The 25,934-nt window shown below is 43.9% G+C and overlaps 1 protein-coding gene across 5 annotated transcripts in view; it reads left to right on the forward strand.

Moving 5' to 3' along the window:
• Positions 1-25,767, forward strand: part of shank1 (SH3 and multiple ankyrin repeat domains 1) — a 112,044-nt gene extending 86,277 nt beyond the window's left edge. Inside the window, exons 16-28 of one of the 5 annotated variants that reach the window (XM_005468988.4) lie at positions 5,949-6,031; positions 6,122-6,246; positions 6,829-6,964; positions 7,793-7,873; positions 11,140-11,148; positions 11,423-11,449; positions 11,560-11,616; positions 11,831-11,946; positions 13,241-13,364; positions 13,960-17,485; positions 17,710-17,721; positions 18,868-19,758; positions 22,532-25,767. In XM_005468988.4, coding sequence (XP_005469045.3) covers positions 5,949-6,031; positions 6,122-6,246; positions 6,829-6,964; positions 7,793-7,873; positions 11,140-11,148; positions 11,423-11,449; positions 11,560-11,616; positions 11,831-11,946; positions 13,241-13,364; positions 13,960-17,485; positions 17,710-17,721; positions 18,868-19,758; positions 22,532-22,619 — 5,275 coding nt within the window. In that variant the 3' untranslated portion in view covers positions 22,620-25,767. The remainder of the gene's footprint in view (positions 1-5,948; positions 6,032-6,121; positions 6,247-6,828; positions 6,965-7,792; positions 7,874-11,139; positions 11,149-11,422; positions 11,450-11,559; positions 11,617-11,830; positions 11,947-13,240; positions 13,365-13,959; positions 17,486-17,709; positions 17,722-18,867; positions 19,759-22,531) is intronic. The other 4 variants (XM_019358400.2, XM_005468990.4, XM_019358401.2 and 1 more) reach the window with 4 other exon arrangements.
• Positions 25,768-25,934: the final 167 nt, after the last annotated feature.

The following is a 25,934-nucleotide window of genomic DNA, read 5'->3' on the forward strand; positions in this document are numbered from 1 at the left end:
TCCTCCTCTTCCTCTTCCTCCTTCCGCCACTCATCCACCAGCTGTTTCTCTGTCCTCTCTCCGCTTCCTGTCTGCATCGATGCCCACCCACCCCCGTTTGCAAGACCCTCTCATTCATGCTTTGTTTACAGCAAATGTGAGGAGAGGGTGGGGGGGAAGCATGTTTGAGTGTGTGCATGGTTTATGTGAGGTGTGTGTGCATGTTAGAGGCAGCAAAGAATAGAAGAAGAAAAAAAAACAGGGGGTGGGTGAGGTTAGTTAAGTGTGATTTAAAGGCACGCGGGGTCAATAACAGCAGGAGGACAGCAGGAGAGGCTCCAGGACAAACTGTACAGAGTCAGATTTATTTTTATTACACACACAAGCCAAGTGGATTCTTTACATTTTTTAAAAACTGTGTAATGTTAGATAATGAAATTTGCCTTATCTTTTCATATTGTGTCTAACAATAGTAATACCTTTTTCAGTAATGTGAGAGGCCTCTATCATTCCCTCGATAGCAGACTTATCAGAGTCACATCCATTTTTATGAATGGGAAATCATGACAGTGATAAATAGGCAGAGTGAATACTATACATATAAACTATAGGAAGTGGAGGAGTGAGGGGAAGTGTGTGAAGGGGAAGAGTGTGTACGTGGTTTTGGGGGCTGTGTGTGGGTTAACTGCATGAATGCTGCCATGCCTGGACTGTATGTGTGTGTTTGTGTGTGCATGAAGCCCCCCCTGCGAAGAAACCCAATCACCTCTCTTTCTCGCTCTCTTCCTAAATGCCCTCAGTTTTCTCTCTCTCTCTCCCTTTCTCTTTTTAAGCCACCTTATTCTCCTTCCTCTCCCCCTCCTTCTCTTTTCTCTCCCTCTCTCCCTCTCTCTCTCTCTCGCTCTGTGTCGCAGTCACAGCGAACCATCTCCATCCCTCACTCTCTCTCCCATTCCTCCTCTCTCTCTGTCTTAAGTATGAAGGGGCTGGGAGCGCTCGGCCCTCTCCCTCTCCCTTTCCCTTCTTCCATTTCTCTCTCCTCCTCTTCCTCCTCCTCTCCTCCTCCTCCTCTCTCGCGGCTCGCGCTCTCTACTGTCTCGCTGGAAGACGAGAAGGAGAAGGAGCAGGAGAAGGAGGAGGAGGAGAGGGAGGGGAGGAAATGGCGATGGGGGCATGCGGCGAGGAGGATCTCTCCCTCTCCCTCTCCCTCTCTTCTTCCTGGCCATCGCTCGGCCCTGTGAATAGGAGCGTCTGGTTCATTTACAGGTACCTGCCATGGCTTTTTATACCCCCCCTACCCTTTGCTTCCTGCCTCTCTTTCCCCCCCTCTTCCTCCAGTTGCCGGGGGGGAGGAGATGGAGGGGCAGAGGGAGGGATGCATGCATGTGGACATCATGGATGGCAGGGCAGGATCGATTAGATAGACTGACAGATGTTACAAAGCATGCCTGCAGACAGATGTTTGTGATTCAGCGTGCCTGAGTGTGAGTGTGTGTGATGCATGTGTGTGAAGACGGACGAGTGCTGCTGCTGCACAGCCCGGTGTATGAGCAGTGCAGTCGTTCTGTGTTTCGCTGTATGAACATGTGTGTGTCATCTTCTTTCTCTCTGCTTTGAATCGCTCTCTGTTCTTTCAACTGTTCTCTTGCAATGCTGCACCGGGAGAAGTGACGCTTGCTGCTTTTACTGACGTGCAGATTGATAGCGTGTTTGTTTGCGTGCATGCATGCCAATGTCTGTGTGTTTGTATGTGTGTGCGCGTTCTGGATAGATGGATGGCATGTTTGCTGCTGTCCATCTAAGAAAAAAAAAAAAAAAGAAAAGGTAAATGGCAAGCAAATTACCCCCCTGCCCCCCCCGATATTGGCTGGTTGATTGTATATGTTCTTGTGTCCTGTTTGCTGTGTGGCGTGTTTCTGTATGTTTACCAGAGTGTGCGTACATGTGTCCGTGTGTGAGAGAGATAAAAAAGGGGGGACTGCCGACAGAAAGGAAACAGCGCATGGTGAGGGAGTTTTAAGGATGCAGCATGCATTACAAGTTCCAGCTTCTCTCTGACACCTCTATGGAAGCCTGCTTGGCCAAACCTGTTTAATGCCTTGGCTTCCTACCTATGCAGCATGAGACACACTCTACACTGTGCTGCATTGTCCAGCTCAATCGCTTTCTGATGACAACACTGTGTCCCGGGTCAGTGGCTGGATCCTCTGAGCAATGCAGTGCAAAGAGGTGTATCTGAGCGCCCGAACCTCTTCCTCCTCATTAAATGAGACAGCAGAAGCTCACAGTCTGAAACCTGTGTTGTGTTCAGGTGTCAACTTGAGAAGAAAACAATCTCCAAAAACTAAAAAAAAAGAAAATTGGAGATTTAATCAGGGATACGTTTAATTAAATCCGCTCACAAGTTTGACAAGCACACACAACTTAGAAATAATGTTAAGATTTTTCTGTTGTTCTGTAATTCTCTAACATGACCAGACTGCTAACAACAAGTGTTCATGGCTGGCTTCTGTCACTGGGACACTGAACCAAATTCCTTGTGTACATCTGATTGGTAATTACCTCAATAGTAACACTGCTAAAAAGACTAAATCATACAACATTCCCTCACTTTTGTGCGCCAAAGATGATTGCTTGAGCAGTTTGTTGACTAGCTGACCAGCGCATGGCGAAAGATTCCAAAGATGAGTAAAATTAGGCTGCCTTTCTGCTCAACTGCATTTGCAGGAGCTTTTGAAATGGGCAGGCCTTTTTATTGCTGTGTGATGCATGAGGTCCAAAAAAATTTGGACTGGAATACACTGAATGTGAAGTTGATGTCATCCTTGAAGACAGCCTAGAGTCGGAGTTAGGAGCTGTCTGGATTGGAAGCAGCCTCATACACACACACACACACACACACACACACACACACACACACACACACACACACACACACACACACAGTCGATAAACTAAGTGAGATTTTTGATCACACTCATCTTCCACTGACTAACTTTTAATGAAAAATTTAAACTTTAATTTAAACTGTTTGGTTCTTAAACTTTTGATACAACATTCCACATTTCTCTGCATTTTTTATTTTTATTTATTTAATTTTATTCTTTTATTTTCCCAAATACTGATTGATTAATAGCTCTGGGTTTGGGCGCTTATAATGCATCATTTGTTTTCAGTAACAAAAAAAGCCTGAACTTTCAGAGCTTATTCATAGGAGTATGTCATAGATGTAACACTTCTTGAAGGGTCTTTTTCTGTAGTGTTACCTCTCTTCTAAAACTTGAACAAATCTATGAAAACTTTGTGATCAGTCATCTATTTTTTGGCCATTTGTAAAGATGCCATATTTAAGCTGCTTTAACATCTGCAAGCCACTTTGCAACCCACCCTCACCACTGCTTCTCCTTACCATTGCTGTAATCACATCTGTTGTCGTCAGTGCCTCTTCTCTTCTGTTCTCTGGTCTCACTGCAGCTGCTGCTTTTAAAGATTACAGCCATGCCACTTAATATAAATGACTGCAGATGAAATAAAAACCATCTTTTGACTATAAACCTTTTCAGTAAAGAAATAAGCTTAAAAAAAGAAAGATGTTTTTTTGTTTGCGGTTAGGCTTTCTGTCGTTACCTGCACATAAGTCAGTGACTTGTTGCTTATGTTGTATGTCGAGACAGAGCAGGTTAACCCAGCGTCTGTCTGATGTCTGTGTGCATTTAACAATTCTGACAGGTCATATTTTATAGAAAATGTGCTACGCTGTGCAATTCTATGGATGAATGCGATTTTTGCTACTGCTCATTCCTACCTTAATTTTTGTGTAATTATGCCTATTGCCGTATTGCGTGCAAAGTCATTAACTTGGTCCTTCATTTGAGATCTGGGCTGGGTAGCAGAAATGGACAGAAACGGATGAGAATAACAAAGAGACACAGCCTTGGCACAGATAGAGAGGCTCTCACAGCTTGTAGAGTACCATGCACTCAATAGACTGAGAGAAAAAGATCAAGAGGGGGAAATGTGATTAGAAAAAAAAGTTACTGTATGATTAGAAGTTTGGAGAACAAGGGCAAGAAGCCAATATTGAGAGCTTTATGGAAGGCCGTCAGGATGGAAAAATGTAAAATAAGGAAAAAGCCAGTGAAGAGAAAAAGAGAGCGGGATGAACAGATGGAGTGGGTTGGGACTATTTTGGTGCACGATGGGATTATCAGCAAGTGGTTACAGTATGTTACAGCTGAAACGTGTTTTACGTATATACCTCTCTGACTCACTTGGTGACTGACGGTTGCTTGTATAGCCTTTTCATTCATAACAACAAGCTCAGCATGCCTCTGAGGTGGTGGTGGACCTTAGATTGTCTCATATGTCTGACCTCTGTGCTAAGAGGACAACAAAAGCCTCTGGTTATGAAAATATAATGCACAAATATGTAGTATCTAAATTTGCTTGCCCTTCATGTTGTGAACCACTGTGTTCAGTGATGTAAGAAGTGATTATATTGTCTACATAAACTGTTACAAAGAAAACAGCCAAGGTTTTAATAACCAGGAAGTGTCGGAAGGGAAAAAAAGTACTCTGTGATGTCCTCTGTGATTATATATTAAAGTTTTAGAGTATTGTGTGTTCAGCACTGCTGGCTGATAAATCATCGTGTCTTTGTCATCACAAAGTAAATATAAAGACAAACACTGAAATGCAATGACTGTGAATAAAAGTCCTTTTATGTACTTGTCGGCATGGTGATGCCCAGTTACCTCACACCAGGAGGCTCTGGGTTCGAACCTGCTGGGATCTTTCTGGGTGGCCTTTCTCTTAGTGTTGGGCTCATTGGTGCTTCTGAGTTGCTCTTTGTTTTGTATGTTTCTGTATGTTAGCCTATCCAGTGTGTAAGCTGGTCTTGGAGTTATTAGTTAGCTTAAGCTATAACTTTGTTTTCTGTGTGTTGTCTTTGGACATACATGGTGTTGAGAGAGTTTCTGTAACCATAACTGTAAAGAGTAAGTTTAAAAGGAAATGCCGTTATACTTGAACTTCAGTAAATGCACTTATATCACACCTCAGGCTGCTTACACTCCATTTGTGCCACAGCACAGAACAGAAAATATACTATACTATATGAGCCGCACCTGTGAGCATGCAGTGCCTGTTCTCTGCTGTCAGTGACTAATAGTTTACCATTACATAGCTTGGCTCTGGTGTGGACCTACCCAAGTTTCCCTGCGTCCAGTTCTAGCTGTTGCTGAGGCAACAAGCGGCACCATAGAACTGTATATAGCATCTCAGACTGAGGTTCTGGTAAAAACTGGCTCCATGCTCGCTGTCAAAAAACATACAGGAAAGTGAAATACAAAAAAACAATTTTAAGTCATCACTGTACTTGTACTAGATAGATTGCAATTTAATGGTGGTTAAAGTTTGGCTGAGATTAACTAGTTTTAGACTGGAACTACAATATTTCAGTAATAATCTTTTACCTTTGATCCCTCTGTAATGTTTTCAGCAGCAACATATTTCAGAGTATCTAATATGCCAGTCACATTAGGCTTTATATTAGATCTGCTATAATTTTAAGCCCCTTTTATATCTACCCTAGAAATATAATGAATGACAAACTCCAAAGTCTTGGAGGTGGACTTTTCTGGATGTCAGACTTTAAAAACATAAATAGGGATGCTATGATATCATTTCATTTGGAAAAAAATTTATGAGCAGATATTAATAATATAAAAAACAAAGCTAAAGTATAACCTCATATACAGCACCAGTTTCACACCCATACACAGCTGATAGGAGTTTCAGGTGATGTAACCACAGGGGGGACGTTGGAATCATGAAGACTGGACTTGAGTGGTATAGCTGGAAAAAGGTTGATGTGATGTGCTTTTCCAACCAACATCGTGAATGAGCAGCGATGTACAGCACGTGTCTAACCATCGTACTCTGTCTCTCCTCCGTCTCCTCTCTGGTAGTGACTATATAATCAAGGAGAAGACAGTGCTTCTGCAGAAAAAAGATAGCGAGGGTTTTGGCTTTGTCCTAAGAGGTGCAAAAGGTAAGACGTGAGCATGCTCACAATCGTACTGAAAATACAGTACCTTACACGCAGTGCTAATGCAATCTCATATTTTCACACCATCTTCAGCTCAGACTCCTATTGAAGAGTTTACTCCCACCCCGGCCTTCCCTGCCCTGCAGTACTTGGAGTCAGTGGATGAGGGAGGTGTGGCCTGGAGAGCCGGTCTCAGGATGGGGGATTTCCTAATAGAGGTAGTGACACGTCATTATTTACCGGTGAATCTGATTTCCAAAGTCAGAAAATTTGATTAAAATGCTATATCTGCATCTGAATCACCATCAAAATCAGCAGATGAGGAGAAGCAATCTGGACAAGTGTGAGTGTGAATAAAAAGACATTACAGTAGACTAATGCCCATTTCCTGGTTTGTATTTTTATTCTGTAGTTTGCTAAAGTAGCTCTATAGCTAAATAAAAAGGTCATTATTTGTCTTTTACTAAGCTTTGGTGCAGATCATCATTTTTCCTCTTCCTTTAAGCCAACTTTCTTAGCCAACAAAAGGTCTGAAGCAGTTTTCTTTGCCTGAGAAGGCCATAGTAGGGATATTTTCTGTCATTCACATCACACAGAATCAAGAGTAACAAAAAACAAGAAGTTCGAAACAAATCCTTGTGAGCCAAAGCTAACAAAGAACAGTTTTTATAAATAGTGATGTGTAGAAACTCTAACCTTGTCAACCATCTGGTTCATTGACATGCTGTAAATGAAGGGTAAAGTTATAAAAATGAATTTTCTTAAAATAAATAAATATCTACACCTGTGTTGTGCCCCAGGTCAACGGTCAGAATGTGGTGAAGGTTGGTCACCGGCAGGTCGTCAACATGATCCGGCAGGGTGGTAACAGCCTCATGGTCAAGGTTGTAATGGTAACCCGCAACCCTGACATGGAGGAGGGTTCAAGGAAGAAAAGTAAGAGTCTGCTTTCTTCTTCCTGGAGTGCCATCCTGTTCTCATTCCCAGGGTGTCAAATTGTGACGTTGACAAAATGCCACAATTTGACACTTACAGACGACTTGCAGATATGTGCAAGATGTCCTTTGCTGTTGGTGCTGTGGCACACAGGTCTATCATAATGTTTAGACAACTTTCTCACTTCCAGCTCTTGCAGAGCCGCGTTTAATCACACTGTGTAGGCATCATTTGTCAATGTGCAAGGTTAATGTTTGAAGAAGTATATTTTAAGCAAAGGTACAGTCTAATAGAGCTAACCGAGAAGTTTTCTGTGCCTAAACCAACCTACAAGTGAAAGCTCCCAAACGGGAAACACGGTTCAACTGCAAAACCCTACGAGTTTTAGTTCGTCTTTAGATTTCTTTCTTTCTTTTTTTTTTTTTTACTGTAGGAAGTCAAAGTCCTAATTCTGACTAAATAACCAGCCCTACCAGACACCCCACAGATGGTTGAAAAACTGTGATGCAGCACAAACTGCCATCATCTGAATGGACAGAAACTGTCATCTCACCTTTAAAAAACACTCTCTGAAAGTGTTTGTATGATTTTCCTGTGCAGGCTTGAATCATATGCTGGCTCCCTAAACTGGCACTCAACCATCATAACCAGTGCCAAAGGACATCTTGTGGATATCTCAGTGATGCCAACGGCATCTGACGGGACGGCAGTATACGGGATGAGAACACGTTGGTGTTGGCTGCTGTTGATGAATTCTGGTCCTAATTGAACCTTGTTTGTGAACAGCTTGACTGACCACTGCTTCCTTTTCTCTTCACTCTCCTCCAGTCCCCCAGCAGAGTAAAAGGCTGAGCACTCCAGCTATTGCCCTGCGGTCCAAATCAATGACTTCAGAATTGGAGGAGATGGGTAAGAAACAAGTTTAAATCACTGTTGTTGTTGTTTTAAAGAGATGAATTGCAACAAGTAAAGAGAGCTAGGAAGATGTAGACAAAGAAGCGGGGTGCTGTACTGGGTAGAAACAGATTGAGGTGGTGTTGAATGATAGGACAGTGTGAAACCAGAGTTGGGGGTTGTTAAAGATGCTGTAAGTGTGAAGGGGAGTTGGGCTAAATTTAGATGGCAAGACAGTAGTGAGGAGAGAGTGCAGTTATTCAGTGACAGAAACTAGCGGGAAAGAAGATTGGCTGCCGCCATGGATGACGGTCTCAATGCATTTCACTGTTCTTTCAGAGGTTCCACACTGTCACTTCCAGCACCCCCACTACAGGTAACCCCACCCAAAACGAGTGTCGCCATCTACCCTGTGATCCCTCTCTCACTGCCCGCTTCTTTTGCCTCTTACCCCTTGCACCCCTTACTGCTCCCTGGCCCCGCCCACTTAACCCCAGCACCCACAGAGTAGTCTACCAGCCCCTCTGCTTGCACTCATGCTGACACTCAGCAAGTATTTGTCGCCAAGGTAACGCTGAAACTGCAAAGGTATCACCTGAACAGAGTTTGCGGGTGCCACGTGCATCAGAGCGAGGTGTCTGAAGTTGCAAAATAGCCCCTCCATTTTTTTTTTTTTTTTTTTTTGTTGAAAATCTCTGTTATTGATTTGGAAGAAAATCACACCAAGGATAAAATTATTGAGATGAGTAATTTTTGAAAAAAGAAAAAAAATCGAAAGAAAGAAAAAAAAAACTTTGTTCCAGGTCTGTTGCTATGGTGACTGCATTATGTGTGGCTATGCCATCTCTATTTGAGGCAAAATAGTGGGAGGAGAGTTGCTGATCAGAACTCTGGCCAGTATTTTACTGCTGATTGGGTTATATCTTCCAAGCACTTAAAATGCTCTGGTTCTGAGCATGCCCAGTTAACGGCTAATAATATATGAGACCTGATGACATGAGAATAAGTAGAAGAATCAGCTAGGCTTTGTTAGGTAGTCTCAGATCTGTTTTTATAAACTCTTGAGCTCCTTGCATTGTTAACCCATATGTGCTACCCAGAGCTCTACACACTCTTCTACATGATGTCGCTGCATATACGCTCTCCAGGGGGGAGTGTCAAAAAATATGTGGGCTTGTTTTAGTGGTTTTACCTAACATGCAAAAGATCCCTGGTTTCATCCTGGCAGGAGATGCCCCCTCTGGGGCGTCCAGTTTAATCATTTTGAAGTAGCTTATTCTTCCAATTATTCTAGTCTCGTCCAAATCAGGATCAGACTGGATGAACCTGAGTGTAGAGATTAGCCTTTTGCTTCATTCCTCCCCAATCTCCTCCCCTCACCTGCCCTGTTTTTGTGGTGTGATCTCACCTGACCACCCAAAGCATGAGCACCCAGTCTGACACACAGGTACAGGTTTCCTGAACCCCTTAACCCACTTTCCTACTGTCCCAGTGCTCACTATAGACTCCTCAATCTTACCAGTAACACTGTATGTATGATCTGATACTTACAGTTTCACTCCAAGCAACAAAATTGTTAATGCACACACAATAATAGTCATATTAATATTGTTGCTTTTTAGTCCTGTTCGCCTAGCAAGTGAAGGATTCCCTTCCTGATGCAACTCCAAATCCATTTGGGGTTGCATCAGGAAGTGGATTCTGTATAAAAAAATATGCTGAGCTACCAAATGTGGTGACCCCAAATAAGCTTAAGAAACATAGAAGCATATGCTGCATAATTTGTGACCACTCTATTGTATATCTTTTTCACAGTTCCTAACAAGGTATCTGCATCAATATTATCTATTTATGTGTTAATTTAAAACAAGAAAAATCTGTCAGGCCGTATGTACTGTTATCATATGATCATACCGAGTTTTTGGCCTGAAACTTTAGTGCCCAGCCAGGGCAGAAGAAAGTCTTTCCACTTTGGAGCGGTTTTTTAAATGTCTCTGAGTAACTATTCTAAAACTCCTGTACTAATTAAGTGAGAATGTATCCATAACTATAACACCAATGGCCACTGGGACATAAAAAACTGCATGTATAGCATCACCATGCTAATTTGATGAAAAAAAGAAGTTTAGGTTCAGGCTTGAAAACTTTCCCCCAAAATATTATACTTCTGCAGAAAAGTTGCACGATATTATGACTTCACCAACAGCAGAGCACTCAAGTTATAGATACAGTAAGCCAAGAACAATGTAAAAAAGTGCATTTACGACATCTTTGCTTTGACAACGAGGAGCTATACCTTATGCAAGGCAACTAAATCTGCCGTGAACCTCTGCTGTCTGCATGTGTCAGTGTAACTAAAATGAATACCATAGTTGAGTCCCAGTTCGACTATTTTATTGGCTTATTCTAAGGGCAGAGGTGGGACAACCGCCATCTTTGGGGTTACAGTAGTCTCCCATGGATGCTGTTCACTATACTCCTTCTATAATACACATGGCAATGCTTAGCATGTAAATCTAATCTCTCTTTATCTAAAGTCTGACTCAATATAAAGTGCATTTGTCCTTTAATAACCAAAGTTGAGATCTGGTTTCTTCATTTGCACTTGAATCTGGTTGCTTGTGCCTCCTCTACTAAATCAAGGTGAGAGGAGCACAATGTGTGATGAAGCCATGTCAGCTGCTGCCATATGCTTACTCTAATGCATTAGAATTCATTTAGCTGTGATGCTTATTAAACTATCTCACCCCTGTCATTGGTGCAGTGTCCCGGTTCAGCTAGAAGTCATGCTGCAAGATAACAAGGGCATTAAAACCGGAGTGATCCTGCGGTGCACTTTAGTCAACAAATTGTTGTTTTCTTGACAGTAATTACACTCGAGCCTTGTTTAAATATGTTTGGACACTTGTTTCAATAAAAATGTGGCTTATTTTGAAATGATGTGTGCAGCGTAGATTTTGTGAGAGATGAAACAAACACAAGCACAGAAATCCTTCATAGCTGGTTTAACCATTGTACATTAGATTTAATTGCTGTTTAATCAAGCTCAATAAAGCACACATTATGAAATATAACTGCTCGAGTATGAGTAGCGCAGATGAGCCCCCCCCACACACACACGCACACACATACACAAACTCACTCAAACCAGCAAATGCTAAGGGTCACCTTTAATTCCTCGACTTTCCTGCTGCCTGTTCACTCGTTTAACCACTAACTCTGCTTTTCTTTGTCTCCTTTGTCCTCACTCCCCTGCTGACGGGATCTTAACCATTTCACAGTGGAGAGAGGTGGGAGTTGGCTTCAGTCTGCTTCCAATAGTGTGTGTGTTGGTCAGAGCATATTGTATGTGTGTACAGCATATTTACTGTAACACTAGTGTGCATGCTTTAGCCGTCCTAAAGCGTGGGTGTGATGCACGTTGTTTTACATCGAAGATCGAAAAAGCTTGGAGAGGTGACTCAGTTTGTCGGGCTCTGGGGAATATGATTAGTATTCACATTAACAACGCTATTGCACTTTCAATCCTGCCAAAACTTAAGTCTCCTTTTGTCCTCCTTCCAGCTGCTACCCCTTGGAAAAAAAAATCAGGTATGCTCTGGTGCACTCCCGTTTAAGGCATTGTATTTATGTCTGTCCAAAATGACTTGGCACTCACCACGCAGTGTCTTACCGAGCTTGTCCTGCGTTTCTTCCTATAGAATTCGAATCCTCACAAGTTACAGAGAAGAAGAGGACAGTCTATCAGATGGCTTTGAGTAAGAAACCTCATGTCTTTCAGCGGATGTTTCCTGAACCTCTTCTTCTCTTTCTCATCCACCTTTGTCAAGTGTGGTCCTTCCTGCACATTGTTCCCTTCATTTTGTTGCTGTCCATCTTTCTGTTTCATTGTCGTATGTTCCTTTGTCTCTCTTGCTCTCTTTCTCTCTGCTTCTCTCTGTCTGTCTCTTTCCCCCTTTTTTCTTCTCTCAGATAAACTAGATGAAATTCTTGCAGCAGCTCAGCAGACAATCAGCACCAATGAGGCGCCGGGGACACGGGGACAGGGGCCAAAAAGGGACAGGGGAAGAAGTTTCTATGGCAATGAGGTGTGTATTGTGCTGCAGTAGATTTACGAGTGTTCAGAGATGTGTGTGTCTGTGTGTATGTGCCAACACGGCTACCATAAAATGAGATAGAAAAAAATATGTGGGATAAAATTCCAAAGAAAAATATGATAGAAGTTGTTTTAGATAATAGCGCAGTAAAGTGTGGTCAGTTGGCCTTTCTCAGTATTATCAGGTCACTTAAAACGATGCTTTATCTTGTAAAAAAAAATGCCATCAATACATTACCAGTTAAACTATGCTTATAAAAGAAGCTTTAGGACTGAAAAAATAAAAAATAAAACTAAAAAACAAACAAACAAAACAAATAATTGAGTGGCCAATGCCTGTTAGAATGGACATATAGGCCTATGGGGAAAGAGGGTCTTTGTCAGAAGTATAGGCATTCTTCCACACTGGAAAAATTAAAACAATACAGAAGTGTCTAAACCTGCATTCTATCTAACGACCACAAGATGGCGATAGCTGTTATTGACAAAAGACTTCCTGTAATATAGAAGTCTATAGGATAGACTAAAAAAACCACATATAAACCAACTGCTGATGATTTTATGGTCTTAGTCACTCATTATGCTTCATATTGAATAAAAAGTGTAGTCTTCTTTGTAAATCTTGGTCATACTATATTTCAGCTGAAAGTAGTATTTACTTTTGTCTGTAAATGTTACTGCTATAATCTAAACACGGTCCTACGATCAAAATCTACGAACCAACCATTGGCGCACAACTATTATAAACAAAGAAGATGGCAATAAATGTTCAAAGAAAATAGTTCCTACATGAAACTGCTCACAAGTTTTACAATTTATAATAAAATTAATATAACAATATATGGCAAGTCCTGGCAAAAGGAAAAGAACCTTGAAGAAATGGCTGTAGCTAAAGAGAAATAGTGAAAAGAATAGCAGCACATCTTAAATTTTATTTACAACAATGAGTAGTAGAATGCTGCCACCTGGTGGTGAAAGTTAAGTCAAATTCTGCAGAGGGTGATTACACAAAGTACCTTTAGAATCATACCGATATTGCTAAGTGAACAACTGCTGTACTGGTGAAGAAGAACAAAACAAGAAACTATTTGCAGACTTGTTCAGATCTGCATGGAGGTATATAACACTGAATCTGCTCTGCAAACGTACCTTTTACAATACCACAGCTTTTAGTCTCATCTATTGTTCTTCAACAGAAGTATAATATACTAGTATAATGTATAATGCAGTATAATATACATGTACGTCTCATGACTCTCTCAGGCTTTTGATTTGTATCATTTCAGCCAAACTACGGGGATCAGTCCGGGATGGGGGTGATGTCATCGGGGTTGGGCCTAGGCTACGACCGTGGACAATACACCTCAGGTCATGGCCCACCGCACGGTATGCTGCGGCAGAAATCCATCGGTGAGGCTGTCTGTTTTTTCCGTCTGCCCCTCTGTCCACCTGTCCGTCTGTCCTCTGGGCCAGTAGAGGTCTGTGCTGTGCTGACCTGTTTGTCTGTAGCCAAAAGTGTCCTGTCTGTGGCTCTAAACTCTGTGCATTTTATCTGTAGAAAAAAAAAAGATATTTGTTTGTCTTATACTATTTCTAACAGTGCTGGTAGTGCTGTAGTAGTGCTGGTAACCTACATTTTTCTTTCCCTCTGATGGGTTATTTTATGGGTGTGTTGCTTAGTAAGGCTTTGCTAAGGTTCCCTCAGAAGTATTCATGTGCTCTCTTGTGATCAACATAACAAATGCTGCTGTGCTTCGCTTTCTAATTGCTAGTGCTTGTGGAATATTTAGCACTAACTGAATTATATACTAACAAACATAAGATTTGAGGACAGACTTGCTGGCAGGTGCTTGGGCAGGCAGATTTAGACAGACACTCTCATATATTACCCTCAGCTTCTCTTGCTCTCTACCTTTGTACATTTAACCCCCCCCCGCCTTTTTTCCTTATTTCTTATATGCTCATAGTTTAGCCCCAATTCATCACTATATTTTCTTTTATGTAGGGGTGCCTGAGGAGGAGAAGCAGTTCCTCCATCCTCCAGCCATGAAGTTTGCCCGGAGTTTGTCAGTGCCTGGCCCAGATGACATCCCCCCTCCTCCCACCACAGCCCCACCGGATCCCCCGTTCTCCTCTGCTCCACCACTCGGTTGGAGAACGAAAACATCGCAGCAGCCCTCTGTCTCCGTGTCCCAGTCCACATCCACCTCTGCACACTACCAGCCCTACTCCCAGGCATTACACTTCACCCATGGAGGCAGGGAGAGGACTGGTGGTGCCAGCACTGGCCCCAGTACTGGAGCGGTGGACCACACAACCCCCTATGCACATGCAGCTGCCCACACTGCTCAAAGCAGGACTGCTTCGCGGAAGGTTGCCTACACTGGGGAGGCTGTTGGAGCTGGCGTAGGGGCTGGTGCAGGGGCCAAGGCAGCTGGTCTTAGGAGAGGATACAGCACTGCCGTCCCCCCGTCCAGCATTGCCACTGTAATGCCTCAGCAACAACAGACTACCCAGAGTCAACCCCAGCGTGCAGACCGCAGTGCAGCTGGCGCTGGAGCAGGCGGTCCTAAAGGAGGGGCGCGGCGAGGTAAGGGTCCATTGGTAAAGCAGTCTAAAGTGGAGGACCTGCGTATGGGCCAGGGTACACTGGGGGGCAAAGGCTCCATGGAGAAAAGCTCCATTCCTATTCCCACCATCATCGTTAAGGCCCCTTCAACCAGCAGCAGTGGACGGAGCAGCCAGGGCAGCAGCGTGGAGGCTGATGTTCCAGCATCAGGGGAGGCAGATGAATCCAAAACACCCCATGGTCCTCCTCCCTCCACCCCTGCTCCACAGCCCCCTGCTCCACCATCCATCCCAGCACCCCCGCCTCCATCCTTGCCTTCTATTCGAGCCCAGGATAATCTGGACTTTACCAGCCAGTTCGGGGCCGCCATTGTGGGCGCAGCTCGACGAGACAGGGAGCGGTTTCACGAAGCCCGCAGAAAGAGTGCTTCCTTGTTCATGTCTGCTGAGGAGGATGTGAGCCTTGGAGGAGTGAGCGATGGAATAGGAGGAGTAACACGGACTCAGGTGTCACAGCAACCGCTTAACACACAGGCTGAAAGTTCATCAACGAGGCTGCGCCCGTCCAAGTCCATTGATGAGGGCATGTTCTCTGGGGATACTTTCATCCATCATACTCGCAGTATGCCTCCTGCTTTTGGCTTACCTGAGTACTCTTCACCTGCTCTGGACTATCAGCCCAAGTCTGTGCCTACTGATTTATACACAGCAGCAGGCAGGCAGCCAGCACCCGCTACTACCACCACCTTCATCCACCCTCTAACAGGAAAGGCTCTTGACCCCACATCGCCACTAGGCCTTGCCCTAGCTGCCAGAGAACGTGCTCTGAGGGATGACAGCAGGTTAAGGAGGGGAGCGGAGCATCACTTTACCCGCCAAATGTCGAGCGTGGTGTTTCCTTCATCTAGTGTCACCTCTCAACCAGTGTCATCCGCCTCCCAGTCTTCAAGCTCGTACCTGGTCACCTCCTCTTCTCTGGCGGCCACAACACCCACTGTCGGACGGCCACCCTCACCCAGAATCCTCAGAGGAGTTGGGACAGTTTGGGGTGAGGACGGTGGCGGTGGGGAGAGGGAGCGGGAAGGAGGAGGGGCCCGTGAGGGGCTAAGAGTTCGCTTCTCAGAGGACAAAACAGTCCACACACACCACTATCAGTCTCAGCCGTATCAGCCAAGTTACAAGGAAAGGGAGCGGGAGAGATCGAGGGAGAGGGAAAGGGAGAGGGAGCTGTCCAGGGAAAGGGAGAGGGACAAGGAGAGAGAGGGCTACATGAGGAGGGTGGAGCAGGCAGCTGCTAATGCAGCAGCGGCTGAAAGCGCCGCCCACCAGGCCGCTCAGTCACAGCAGCCGCGGAGGCCCACTTTTCTCAGGATGGAAAGTCAAAGTGATGCCACTATACTATCCCTCACACCTCCCTCTCCTCCTCCTACTAGTGCTCAGCAGACAAGGAGCACTACAGGGAGCACGGGAAGTGGGCTCATGGTTCTCCCTCCCCCTGCCCCCTCAGTCGATGCAGATGATGAATTTGTCTACGCAGACCCGCTCCCGCCCCCTTTAGAGTTCGCCAACAGCTTCGACAGGGGAATATCGGGTTACTCACAACACGCAATGCTCTCCAACAACCTGACCTCCCGCCAACAGCAGGTCCCGCCCCCTCCACCGCCACCCCACCTCCACCACCACCACCCCCTCCGCCCCCCAAAAGAACAATTCATAAGTGGGTTTCCTGCTCATACACCCCTTCACTCACCTCAGGCCGGGGACTCCACCGCCTCTAGTCTCACATCTTATGACAGTGAGGTGGCAAACCTGACTCAGTCTGCTCCCTCCCCATCACAAACATCACCCAACCCACAGCCTCCACCCTCACCCTCTACCCTGCAGCCCACCTCGGGCCCTCCACCTCCACCATCAGTGTCACCCCCACCTCCTCCTGGCTCTTACCACAGACCCTTCTCTATGTCCCACCACCTTTACAACAGCACTCACACTCCTGGGCGCTCTTCACCAACACCTCCCCCTCACACTGTCGCTCCTCCTCCAGCCTACCGTGGTCCCCCAGCGCCCTCGTCCACTGCTGCCACCACTGTCCCACAAAGGGGCACTGCCTCTCATGCCACGACCGCTAGCTGTGCTGCTACAACCACCACTGCTGCCACCACAACAAGCACCTCCACGCAGCTCTACCAGGAGCGAACACACACCACGCATTCAACATCTTCTGCCGCCATCACAGGAAGCCGAAGGTCAGGAGAGCACCACCGTCCTCCCCCGACCGCCAAGAAAGGAGAATCCCAGGAGACTGTGGTGGACTCTGGGATCGAAGAGCTGGACAGTCGCAGCAGCAGTGACCACCACCTGGACAGCATCCTGGCTCTAAGGGGAGACAGACTAGATAGAGGGGAGAGAGGAGGACCTGGAGGACGGATAGGAGGGGGAGGGGATGCAGAGAGGGGAGGAGATTTTCTGGAGTCTTACATGAGCTACCTGGATGGACAGACTTTTGAGATGCAGAACGCTACGGCAGCAGCCTCCACCTACCCTAAAACCAACAGGTTCAGAGAGGGAGGTCGTGCCGGGGAGCTACAAAGACAAACCAGCACTGCTCCCGCGTCCTTCCACTCCCACAGACGGCGAGATGAACAGGAAGAGGATGAGATCGAGGAGGGAGTGGCAGAGGACGAAAGTGGCCAGGACGGATATGGAGTAAGGGACATGCAGAACCTGGGACGTCCCACTTCACCATACTTTGAGCGGCCACGCACTCCTGAGATGAAGCCTCTTTGGGGAGAGAGTCAGATGTCTGGCGATGGGAGCGGCCAGCATGGGACGCTTTTAGAGGGGAAGAAAATTTACCCTCCCGCATCCAGTATGAAGCCCAGCATCATCAATGAACTGAGCAGCAAGCTGCAGCAAAGAACCAAGGACAGCTGGAGCAGCCAGACACAGCTGAGCAGACACCGGTACGGCTTGCCATAACTTGACTGCATTATGTTTTCTCGTCAAAGCATGAACTTCATTTTTCGTTACTGTCATTCTGTCAGTGTCTGAATACATCACTTGTGATGTGCAAGCTTCTGTGGAAAAAACCTCAAACTGCGCACTGTCTGTTTATGTCTTGCGTAAGTGTGTCTATACTGTGTAAACCTCTCTTATTTCTCTGGCTTTTTCCATGTTTTTCTCTCAGAAGCAGAAACAGGTAATACAGCACTTCCACACTATTTTGTTTTTTATCTATATCCATACCGTATTGACAGTGATAATTAAAAATGAAAAAATATATATATCAATTTAAAAATGTGCACTTAATAATATTACAAAACAATCCAATGCCAGGACAGTCATTATTAGAGACTTGCGTTTTGGTTAATTACAGCTTTCCTGCTTTTCAGTAACTGCTTTAACTACTGCTCACTAAAGTAGGGTGATTACTACGCTTCTCTGTTGCTGCAGCTCCTTTTCTCACACATCTGGAGATTTTCACGTTCTAAAACAAACCCACTGAGTCACTCGCATAGGTTCAGTTAAGCTGTTACACTGCTGAGTGAAGCTTTTGAGGACTTTATTTTCTTTTTAATCACCAGTTTGTTGTCCACCCTTGCTGCTGCTTCTCCTCTACTACTAGCAGCTCGGTTAAAATGCACTACTTTGTCCCGCGGCTTGACTCAAAGGTGTGTCACGTGTTGTGGCTGACCTGATTGAGTCTCTGCAGTTTGTTGGTCGATTTCCTTTGATGATGTTTTGTCTACACACTGAACACTACATATATAACACTACAAATATATAGGGAATTATTATTTTGTTGCTTAACATCCACCGGGGATAGGATTAGGTTGCATTTTAGCCACGTGCTAAACAAGTTAGAATCAGAAATGAGAAGTCTCAGGTATTTAGTGGCCTTACAGTTCTTCTATAGGAAATCTTTATAAAGAGGGAGGTTAATCTAAATGATGTGAATGGGAGCCTGGTTAATGCTAGGAGGTTGTGATGATTTGACCAAGATATAATAATATTCGAATATTATAATGCCTTTTATAAACTTTTAAATACACTCTGCTTATTTTGTTTACTCTCATTTTGAATGCCACATACCAATATTGTGATATTCATGAACTCATGGCTGTGATAACTTTGATAATGTGACAAGAAAAAATATAAAATTTGATGAGCTTGAATTCACACAAAGGAAGCGTTAAGTCCATGTTAACCTTCAAATCAATTTTTAGCACTTTAATCCAGACGGTCTGAAATAGCTGGACACTGTTTCCCTTAGTGTGTGCATGTTTGTACTTTTTTTTACGTCACTGTTCTTTCCCTGTGATAATTTCTCGCTTTCTTCTCACAGATTTTCAGAAGACTCAGCCTCAGCTCTGAGCCCGCCCTCGGCTCGATCTCTGTCGCCGTCTCCGATCTCGTTATCACAGCCATCATTGTCTCCGTCCCCCACCCCTGCCTCCCAGTACCCCAACTGGGGACGATCACCATCTCCGCAGCCTCCAGCAGCTTCTCAGCCGCCACGTTCCCATTCCCCGCTGTCACCGACATCTTACTCCCCTTATCCTACTTCTCCCAAACACAGACCTGTCTACAGGACCAAAGCCTTGGAATTCCAGTTTATCCCCAGTCGTGAGTCCCGTAAAGCAGAATCACACATTCTCCAGCGAAGGCGAGCACCCAGCCCCCTCATCTCGCCCTCAGAGAGACCCAAGATGGGCCCACCACGGCCATCATCCCTTCCACTTCTCCCTACCTCACCTCTGTACAGTGCCATCTATGATCTCCGCGGTTCGGTCACTCCACCATCACCTGGGAACCCTCTCGGAGACCCCTACTTCTCTCCCTCGCCTCCCCTGTTTGCCCCCTCTGGCGCACCGCCTCCTCCAAACTCAACCTTAGTAGTTTCTCGATCACTTTCTCCAACTCATTTCCTGTCTGGGGCCTCTTCTCCGCCTCTGCACCCTCTCCCTCCGCCTCCCTGCTTGAGTTACCCCCATCTACCGCCCCCTTCTCCCACAAAGCCCTTCGCCTCCAAGCCGCTGCCCTACTGGACCAAGTATGACGTCGCAGACTGGCTGGGATACCTGAACTTGGGGGAGCACAGAGAGCGTTTCCTGGATAATGAGATTGATGGCACCCACCTGCCCTCCCTGACCAAGGACGACTATCTGGATTTGGGTGTGACACGAGTGGGTCACCGCATGAATATAGAACGAGCCCTGAGGAGTGTAATGGACAGGTATGGCTGCTAAGTGCAACCTGTAAAGCCTCTTTAATGCCACCTTTAAAATATGATCTCTATCTGGTTAATACCATTCAGTACTATGTGTGCTTATAGCACTTGCACCCAATGTTAATAAGCATTTTCCTTATCTTACCCCAAAAAATCCACATGCTACTGAAGTCCCACATGGTAACATTTCTTACTCATATGCACTAAATTATTCTCATTTGTGCATACATAAGCTATTACTTTGATAACTTGACATACATACAACTTCAAATGTGGACAGCTACCAAATAAAGTATATCTGAAACTGTTAGAGACTCACTGTAAATTATATTTGTCAATATAAAACTTCACTATTTTATTTCTGCCCATTGTAATGTGGCTGAGGGCAGCTTAAGTTTTTAGAGCAGCATATTAATTTCTGTATGCACAAGACAATTAATCCACCACAATTCAGTGATCTTGTTTGCAGATAAAAAGCTCATCTTTTGGGATTTCCAGGCCTCCATAAGATAAAGATAAAATGGCAATTTCAGTATTTTTAAAATGATTTTTGCTAAGACGTAAACTGACCTGACATTGCATCAATGTTACTTTTTCATTATCAGTGGAATTAGGTAAAGATAAAAGATTTCTGTGTTATTTCTCTTTGTTATTCAGGTTATTTTTCTTATTTTGTTTTAACACCAAACCTTACCCAACCTCTGTAAACATATATCTACATATTTAGACATAGTGGCAATTTTATAGTCAGTTGGGGACACCATCGGGAAAAGTAACATGGGACCAGCTACTATAGTTTAAAGGTTGTCAACAGGTTGTGTCCAGAACAAACGACTGCTGTAATGCCTTATCGTATTCCTTATAAAAATAATCTTTTGGATCTTTAATCAATTAGTGGCACAGGAAGTCTTTGGAGAGATATCTGCTGGCTACACTGCAAGCCCTGCAAAGTCAGCAGAGGACACCCGGTGGGTTCCTAGAATGGCCCTTACCTCAGGATCCTCACAGCTTTAGATTTATTGTCACTGAAGAACAGCAGCCTCTTGCTTGAATTGGATTCAGTGATTAATTTCAAGTAGGGACACAAGTTAATTGCAAGATTAAAGACCAGTGCTTTCGAGAAACTCTTAGAGATCGCTTCCTGAATATTTTGAGGTGGGTTGTTCCAAAGTTTTGGGCAGGATAAGCTGGCAACAGAAAACACTACATCCCAAATTTATCTCTGCGAGGAAATTATATGTCTAATGGTTTGGCAGTGACAGATTTAAGAGTGCGAGATGGGACATAAAGTAACAGACTGTTGTACCATGGTCCAAGACCATTTAGGGCTTAAGATACAATAAGAGCATTCCAAAATCAGTTCTATGGGATACTGGAAGCCCTTCCAAAACTGGAGTGAGTTTTAGTTAATAACATTATAGCTGAATTCCGAATAGACTGCAGCCTACTTATCTCCAGCAAAAAGAGCGTTGCAGTAATCCAGCCTACTAGATATGAATGCATTAACAAATTTTCCAGAATGACTAAAAATAAAAAGTTAACACTTACTTTTAGATTTGCATAGGACAAAACTACAGTCTGTGCAGTGAAATTTAACAAACACAACCTGAAGATTGTACTTGGAACTGAGTTTAGCATGCCAACGATATCATTTCCTCACGTGAATACACTTATCCCTACTTTACCAGTCAGGCTAGGTGGTGACCGAAAGGTGGATACTAACTCAATAAATTACACCAAGGTTTCCCATTGTGGCTATGAGCATGCATGTTGTCGGAATTATGACCAACCATGAGGATGGACAGTTCTACTGGCAGCTGACCAGAATATTTTACAGAGCAAACTGTAATGTTACAAATATCTGAAGAGTTTAAACAGCATGAGTATGCGTGATAATAAAAGTTCTGTGTGAGAGAGTGTGCACTTTAAGTGCTAATTTATTTGAAATCTGAACAGAAGGCTGACCTTTCACGATAATGTTAGTATCATAACTCTATCATTAGATACAGGAAGATCTGATATAGATATAATAATTATTGTTTGTTCTAAGAGTGGCAACTAATTTTTCCAAGGGTCATGCAGAAACTGAAACTGCTGTGCAGGGCAGCACCAATAAGCTTATACAGAGATAAAAATAAAGATTTTTCTGATTTTAAATTGGCGTGAATGTGAGGCAGATAAAGTGTTGTGAATGGTTGGCAAGAATACAGAAGCACTATATAAATAAGTCTGATATAAGGTCAACGAGTACAAATACTTGCCCTGTTATAAGATCATAAATTGGGGTTTATGGAACAGTAACACACAACTCAAGGTCAAATATGAAGTTATCTTGCCAAGCCCCAAATTCGGCCTTTTAGTACAGACATCTGCTTCTTCCGCCATCTTTGCTGGTCTTATCACCTCACCTGACTTCCAGAAAACTTTAAAGTCAAACTTTTCCTAACTTGTGTCACAAAGCTGTGACTTCCGAGCACCATGATCGGTCAGCTGCAGTGACGATCCTGGAGCAACATTAACTACAATGTTACAGGAAGAACAGGGTGAACTCAGATACACCCAACTGCTCAGGCGTCAAGTGTGATGACCAATGTTTTCCCGGTTTTCTTAGTCACACTGCTTGTCCATTTGCATGAGTCACAGCAGATTTACCAATTTATTCTCTCCATTTTACAAACGTGAGTCAGAGGATAGAACTACACACAACCACACCACGGACGAACAAACACAGAAAGCTGGAAACATCACGCGTGTCCTGCGTTTTTTCTTTTGTCCGCAGGCTGTCCAGCAGCCCCTTTCCCATTTCTGTTCTCTCACCTCGGGATGGACAGACGGACAGGAGGAGGGACGACGGGAGTCGGAGCTGAGGCTGCAAATACAGAGATGGAGAGAGAGGCACAGAAGGAGGGGTTGAAGCCAATGAGGGAGGAAGACACAACTGCTGCTGCTATCCATGGTGGATTCACACAACAAATGAAGGGGGGCCAGATTTCACACAGAGAGCATCAGAAAGAGGGAGTCGAGGCCCAAGGGGAGGTGGAAACACAGGGATGGAGGAAGGGCTGGCGCTCCTCACATGTGGCAGGCTGATTTACACAAATACACTCCCCACGCGCACGCACGGTCACACCAATCAACACAATTAACGCAAACGCCCTCTCGTCCAAAATGTCTGTGGCTGCAGCAGAGATTACAAATACTTGAGAGGAACAAAATAAGCCAGTTAGACTGGAAAAGAGGCAGGCTGAAGAAATGAAAAGGTGTCACGTAGTCATCTTGTTGAGTAGTGCTCTTACCCCCTCAGCTGGCTGGTTTAAAGTTTACGATTAAAGAGCGGATGCTGACTTCATAATAAACATCCCAGAGGAGTGAGTACTTGAGGGTGAATGAGGATGAATGTGTGCCAGAGTGAGGCTTTATCTGTGTGCATGGTGAACGTAGGGCAGGTTATCGCGACGGCCTCCTCGTCTCTTTTAAAATGAGGCGAAGTCGCCGGTGGATAAGCTGCGTGTGGCTTGCTGCGTGTTTGGTTGCGTCTTGTTTTTACCTCACCACTGGTAGGGCTCTGTCCTCACTGCAGATCCTGTGATCGGGATCACGCGTGTATGTGTGTGTTTCTCTATAGCTCTTTATTATCTTAAGTCTTATAATGACGTATATACAGACTGGTCACTGTATCACAAATTTGTAGCAAAAATAAGTGCCCAGACCAACAACATAAAAGTAAATGAACACACAGATATGCACACACAGGCACCCGAGTTACTCTATCCATGCCTGCATGCATACACCAACATGTAAACACAAACACAAGCACTTCCCAGTGTTTGTGTTAGAATTTATGGGACACCTTATATATAGACACACACGCTACGTTTGGATCCGAGATGTACAAAACGGAGACAGACTGTGCTTTCATTGGGATTTGCGACGACGCAAAGAGACGGATTTTATTTACGGAGAAAGACTTTCTCAGCATCAAGGCAAGTGTTGTACTCTCATTCAGACCTTCTGTGCGAGGCAGACTGGAAAGGAGAGGGGAGGGAAGGAGTAAAAACTGCCATTTTCTTGTTCTTTCCCACTTAATCCCCCCGGCTCCTTCCAGGAGTGGCCTCTCTCCGTCTGTCGACGAAACCCAGGAGGAAACACCCGGCCGAGGGGATCCCAGAGAAAAACGCTTATATCGAGTTTTAATACTATGATTGTTCTTACACTTTTTAAACTTTAAATGGGAATACTGGAATACTGATATTGATATGAAGAGATTTATTGTTACTATCTATCATTACTATCATCGTCCTTACTGTTATTGGAGCCTCAGAGAGTCCTGGTTTCTGCCTTTGGTGGCTAAGGTGGCGCTTTTGTGCAGTCGGCTTATTTCTCTGACTGTGAAGTGAAGATAATCGTCGTGGTTATATAGATATATAAATATATATATGTACATGTAGGTATTTTTGAACTGAAAGATGCATAATGTACCCTTAACATAGCTTCTAAGTGACAAGAAGCACTGCAATTAAATGTGAAGCACATTTAAGAATATTATGTTTTCCCCCGTTCCTCCTCATTGTTTCTCCTGTCGTGAGACTGTGAAGCTTTAATCAAAATCACCTTTTAACCTTTAAGGCCTCAAAATATATTTTTCTCACGCTTTTAAAAGTTATTCACCACTTAAGATGCTGTAAAAATGTAGCAGCTGTTGCTCTGAGTGAAAATGATTTAGAATAATACAAAATAATATTTTTCAAATTCTCTGTAACATTCTAATCTACATATATATCTCGCTCCCTGGCGATTGATTTGAGACCCAAGTTTAACTCTTCTCCTGTGACCCGGTGTGACCCCCTGACATCAGCTTTTGTGGCACATTTACATCTCATCCCATCCCCAAGTCCTGCTTGTCTTACTATTGCTGAGATTAAATATAAGGGCTCTGTCATGACCTCTCTACCTTGAACAACGCTTCACCTCTCCTGCTGCTTTTGAGTCCATGAACACATATCAAATGTGCATTTTTTCTGCTATCGTTAGTCTATTTTTGCCAAAAGATTTAAGAATTTTCATAGTCACCTTGCTTAAAAGTGCACATGCATGCATGCATCCATACAGACTATATATGCGATTTAGCAACGGTAACTAAGGGGGGACGGTTTTTGTATTTGCTCTTTACAGATGGCTAAGGAAAGACTATATTTGAATTCAAGGGAAATAGCAATAAGGACGATGAAAATAATGGTCTAACTATGGTTTAAGATGTAAAAAGAAAAAAAATCTCAAAAGTTCTAAAGAATCTCTGTCTTCCAAATAATGTTTAACATGAAAAGGTAAATTGTATTTATTTAACTCTTCTGCTTTCTATACAGTTCGACCTGTTCTCTGCACCCACCCCCCCTCCCACTGTTGATAATCTGATGGGATTAGGAGCTCTGCTCCGTATTCACCCATCGTTTGCATCTTCCCGTATGTACAGAGCACCCTCTGCAGCCGCTAACACGTGCTAGTATGCTCACAGCTCATTGTTTTATTACCAGCATAATATGCAACGGCCCTGTTTCCACTAGCAGCTGAGACTTTTTCACATTTCCCTTTCGGAGGTTCTGAAGGGGTGAACAAGCCAAGTGTGACTCTACACGTCTCAAAGTCTGCTAGTGTACATAGGGCCAATTAAGAACTCTGGATAAGATTTAAAAAACATCTTGCTGATACAACGATCTTGTTAAGTGACTGGTGAGATGCTGTTTTTTGTTTTTTAAGCCTTTCTTTGTGTTTTGTAGTCGCATTGGAGAAGTGAATATCAGAGGGAATCGGTCTGACTCTATAGAAAGCACTTCTTTTCCTTTAAGAGATCTTTTAAAAAAACGAGAATATGAACTGATGAAAAGTAACTTACAGAATATATATGTATATGTGATATGCATATACACACATTCATATAAAACATATATGAATTTCAAATGTTTTAAGAGATAAATTGTTAGAATTATAATAAAGATACAGAAACAAAGTTCTAATTAATGGTTTGTGGTTTCTTGAATGACTTCTTTCATCATCTTTTCATCTACCCAACTCACTTTTTAGGTCACAAATTTATCATCATCTGAAGAAATTGTTGAAGACTTCATGGTAATTTGGCAACAGCCTGATACTGTACCATTAAAAAAACAAACAAACAAAAAAACCCC

Source organism: Oreochromis niloticus, linkage group LG4, assembly GCF_001858045.2.
Source record: "Oreochromis niloticus isolate F11D_XX linkage group LG4, O_niloticus_UMD_NMBU, whole genome shotgun sequence".
NCBI classification, from domain to species: Eukaryota; Metazoa; Chordata; class Actinopteri; order Cichliformes; family Cichlidae; genus Oreochromis; species Oreochromis niloticus.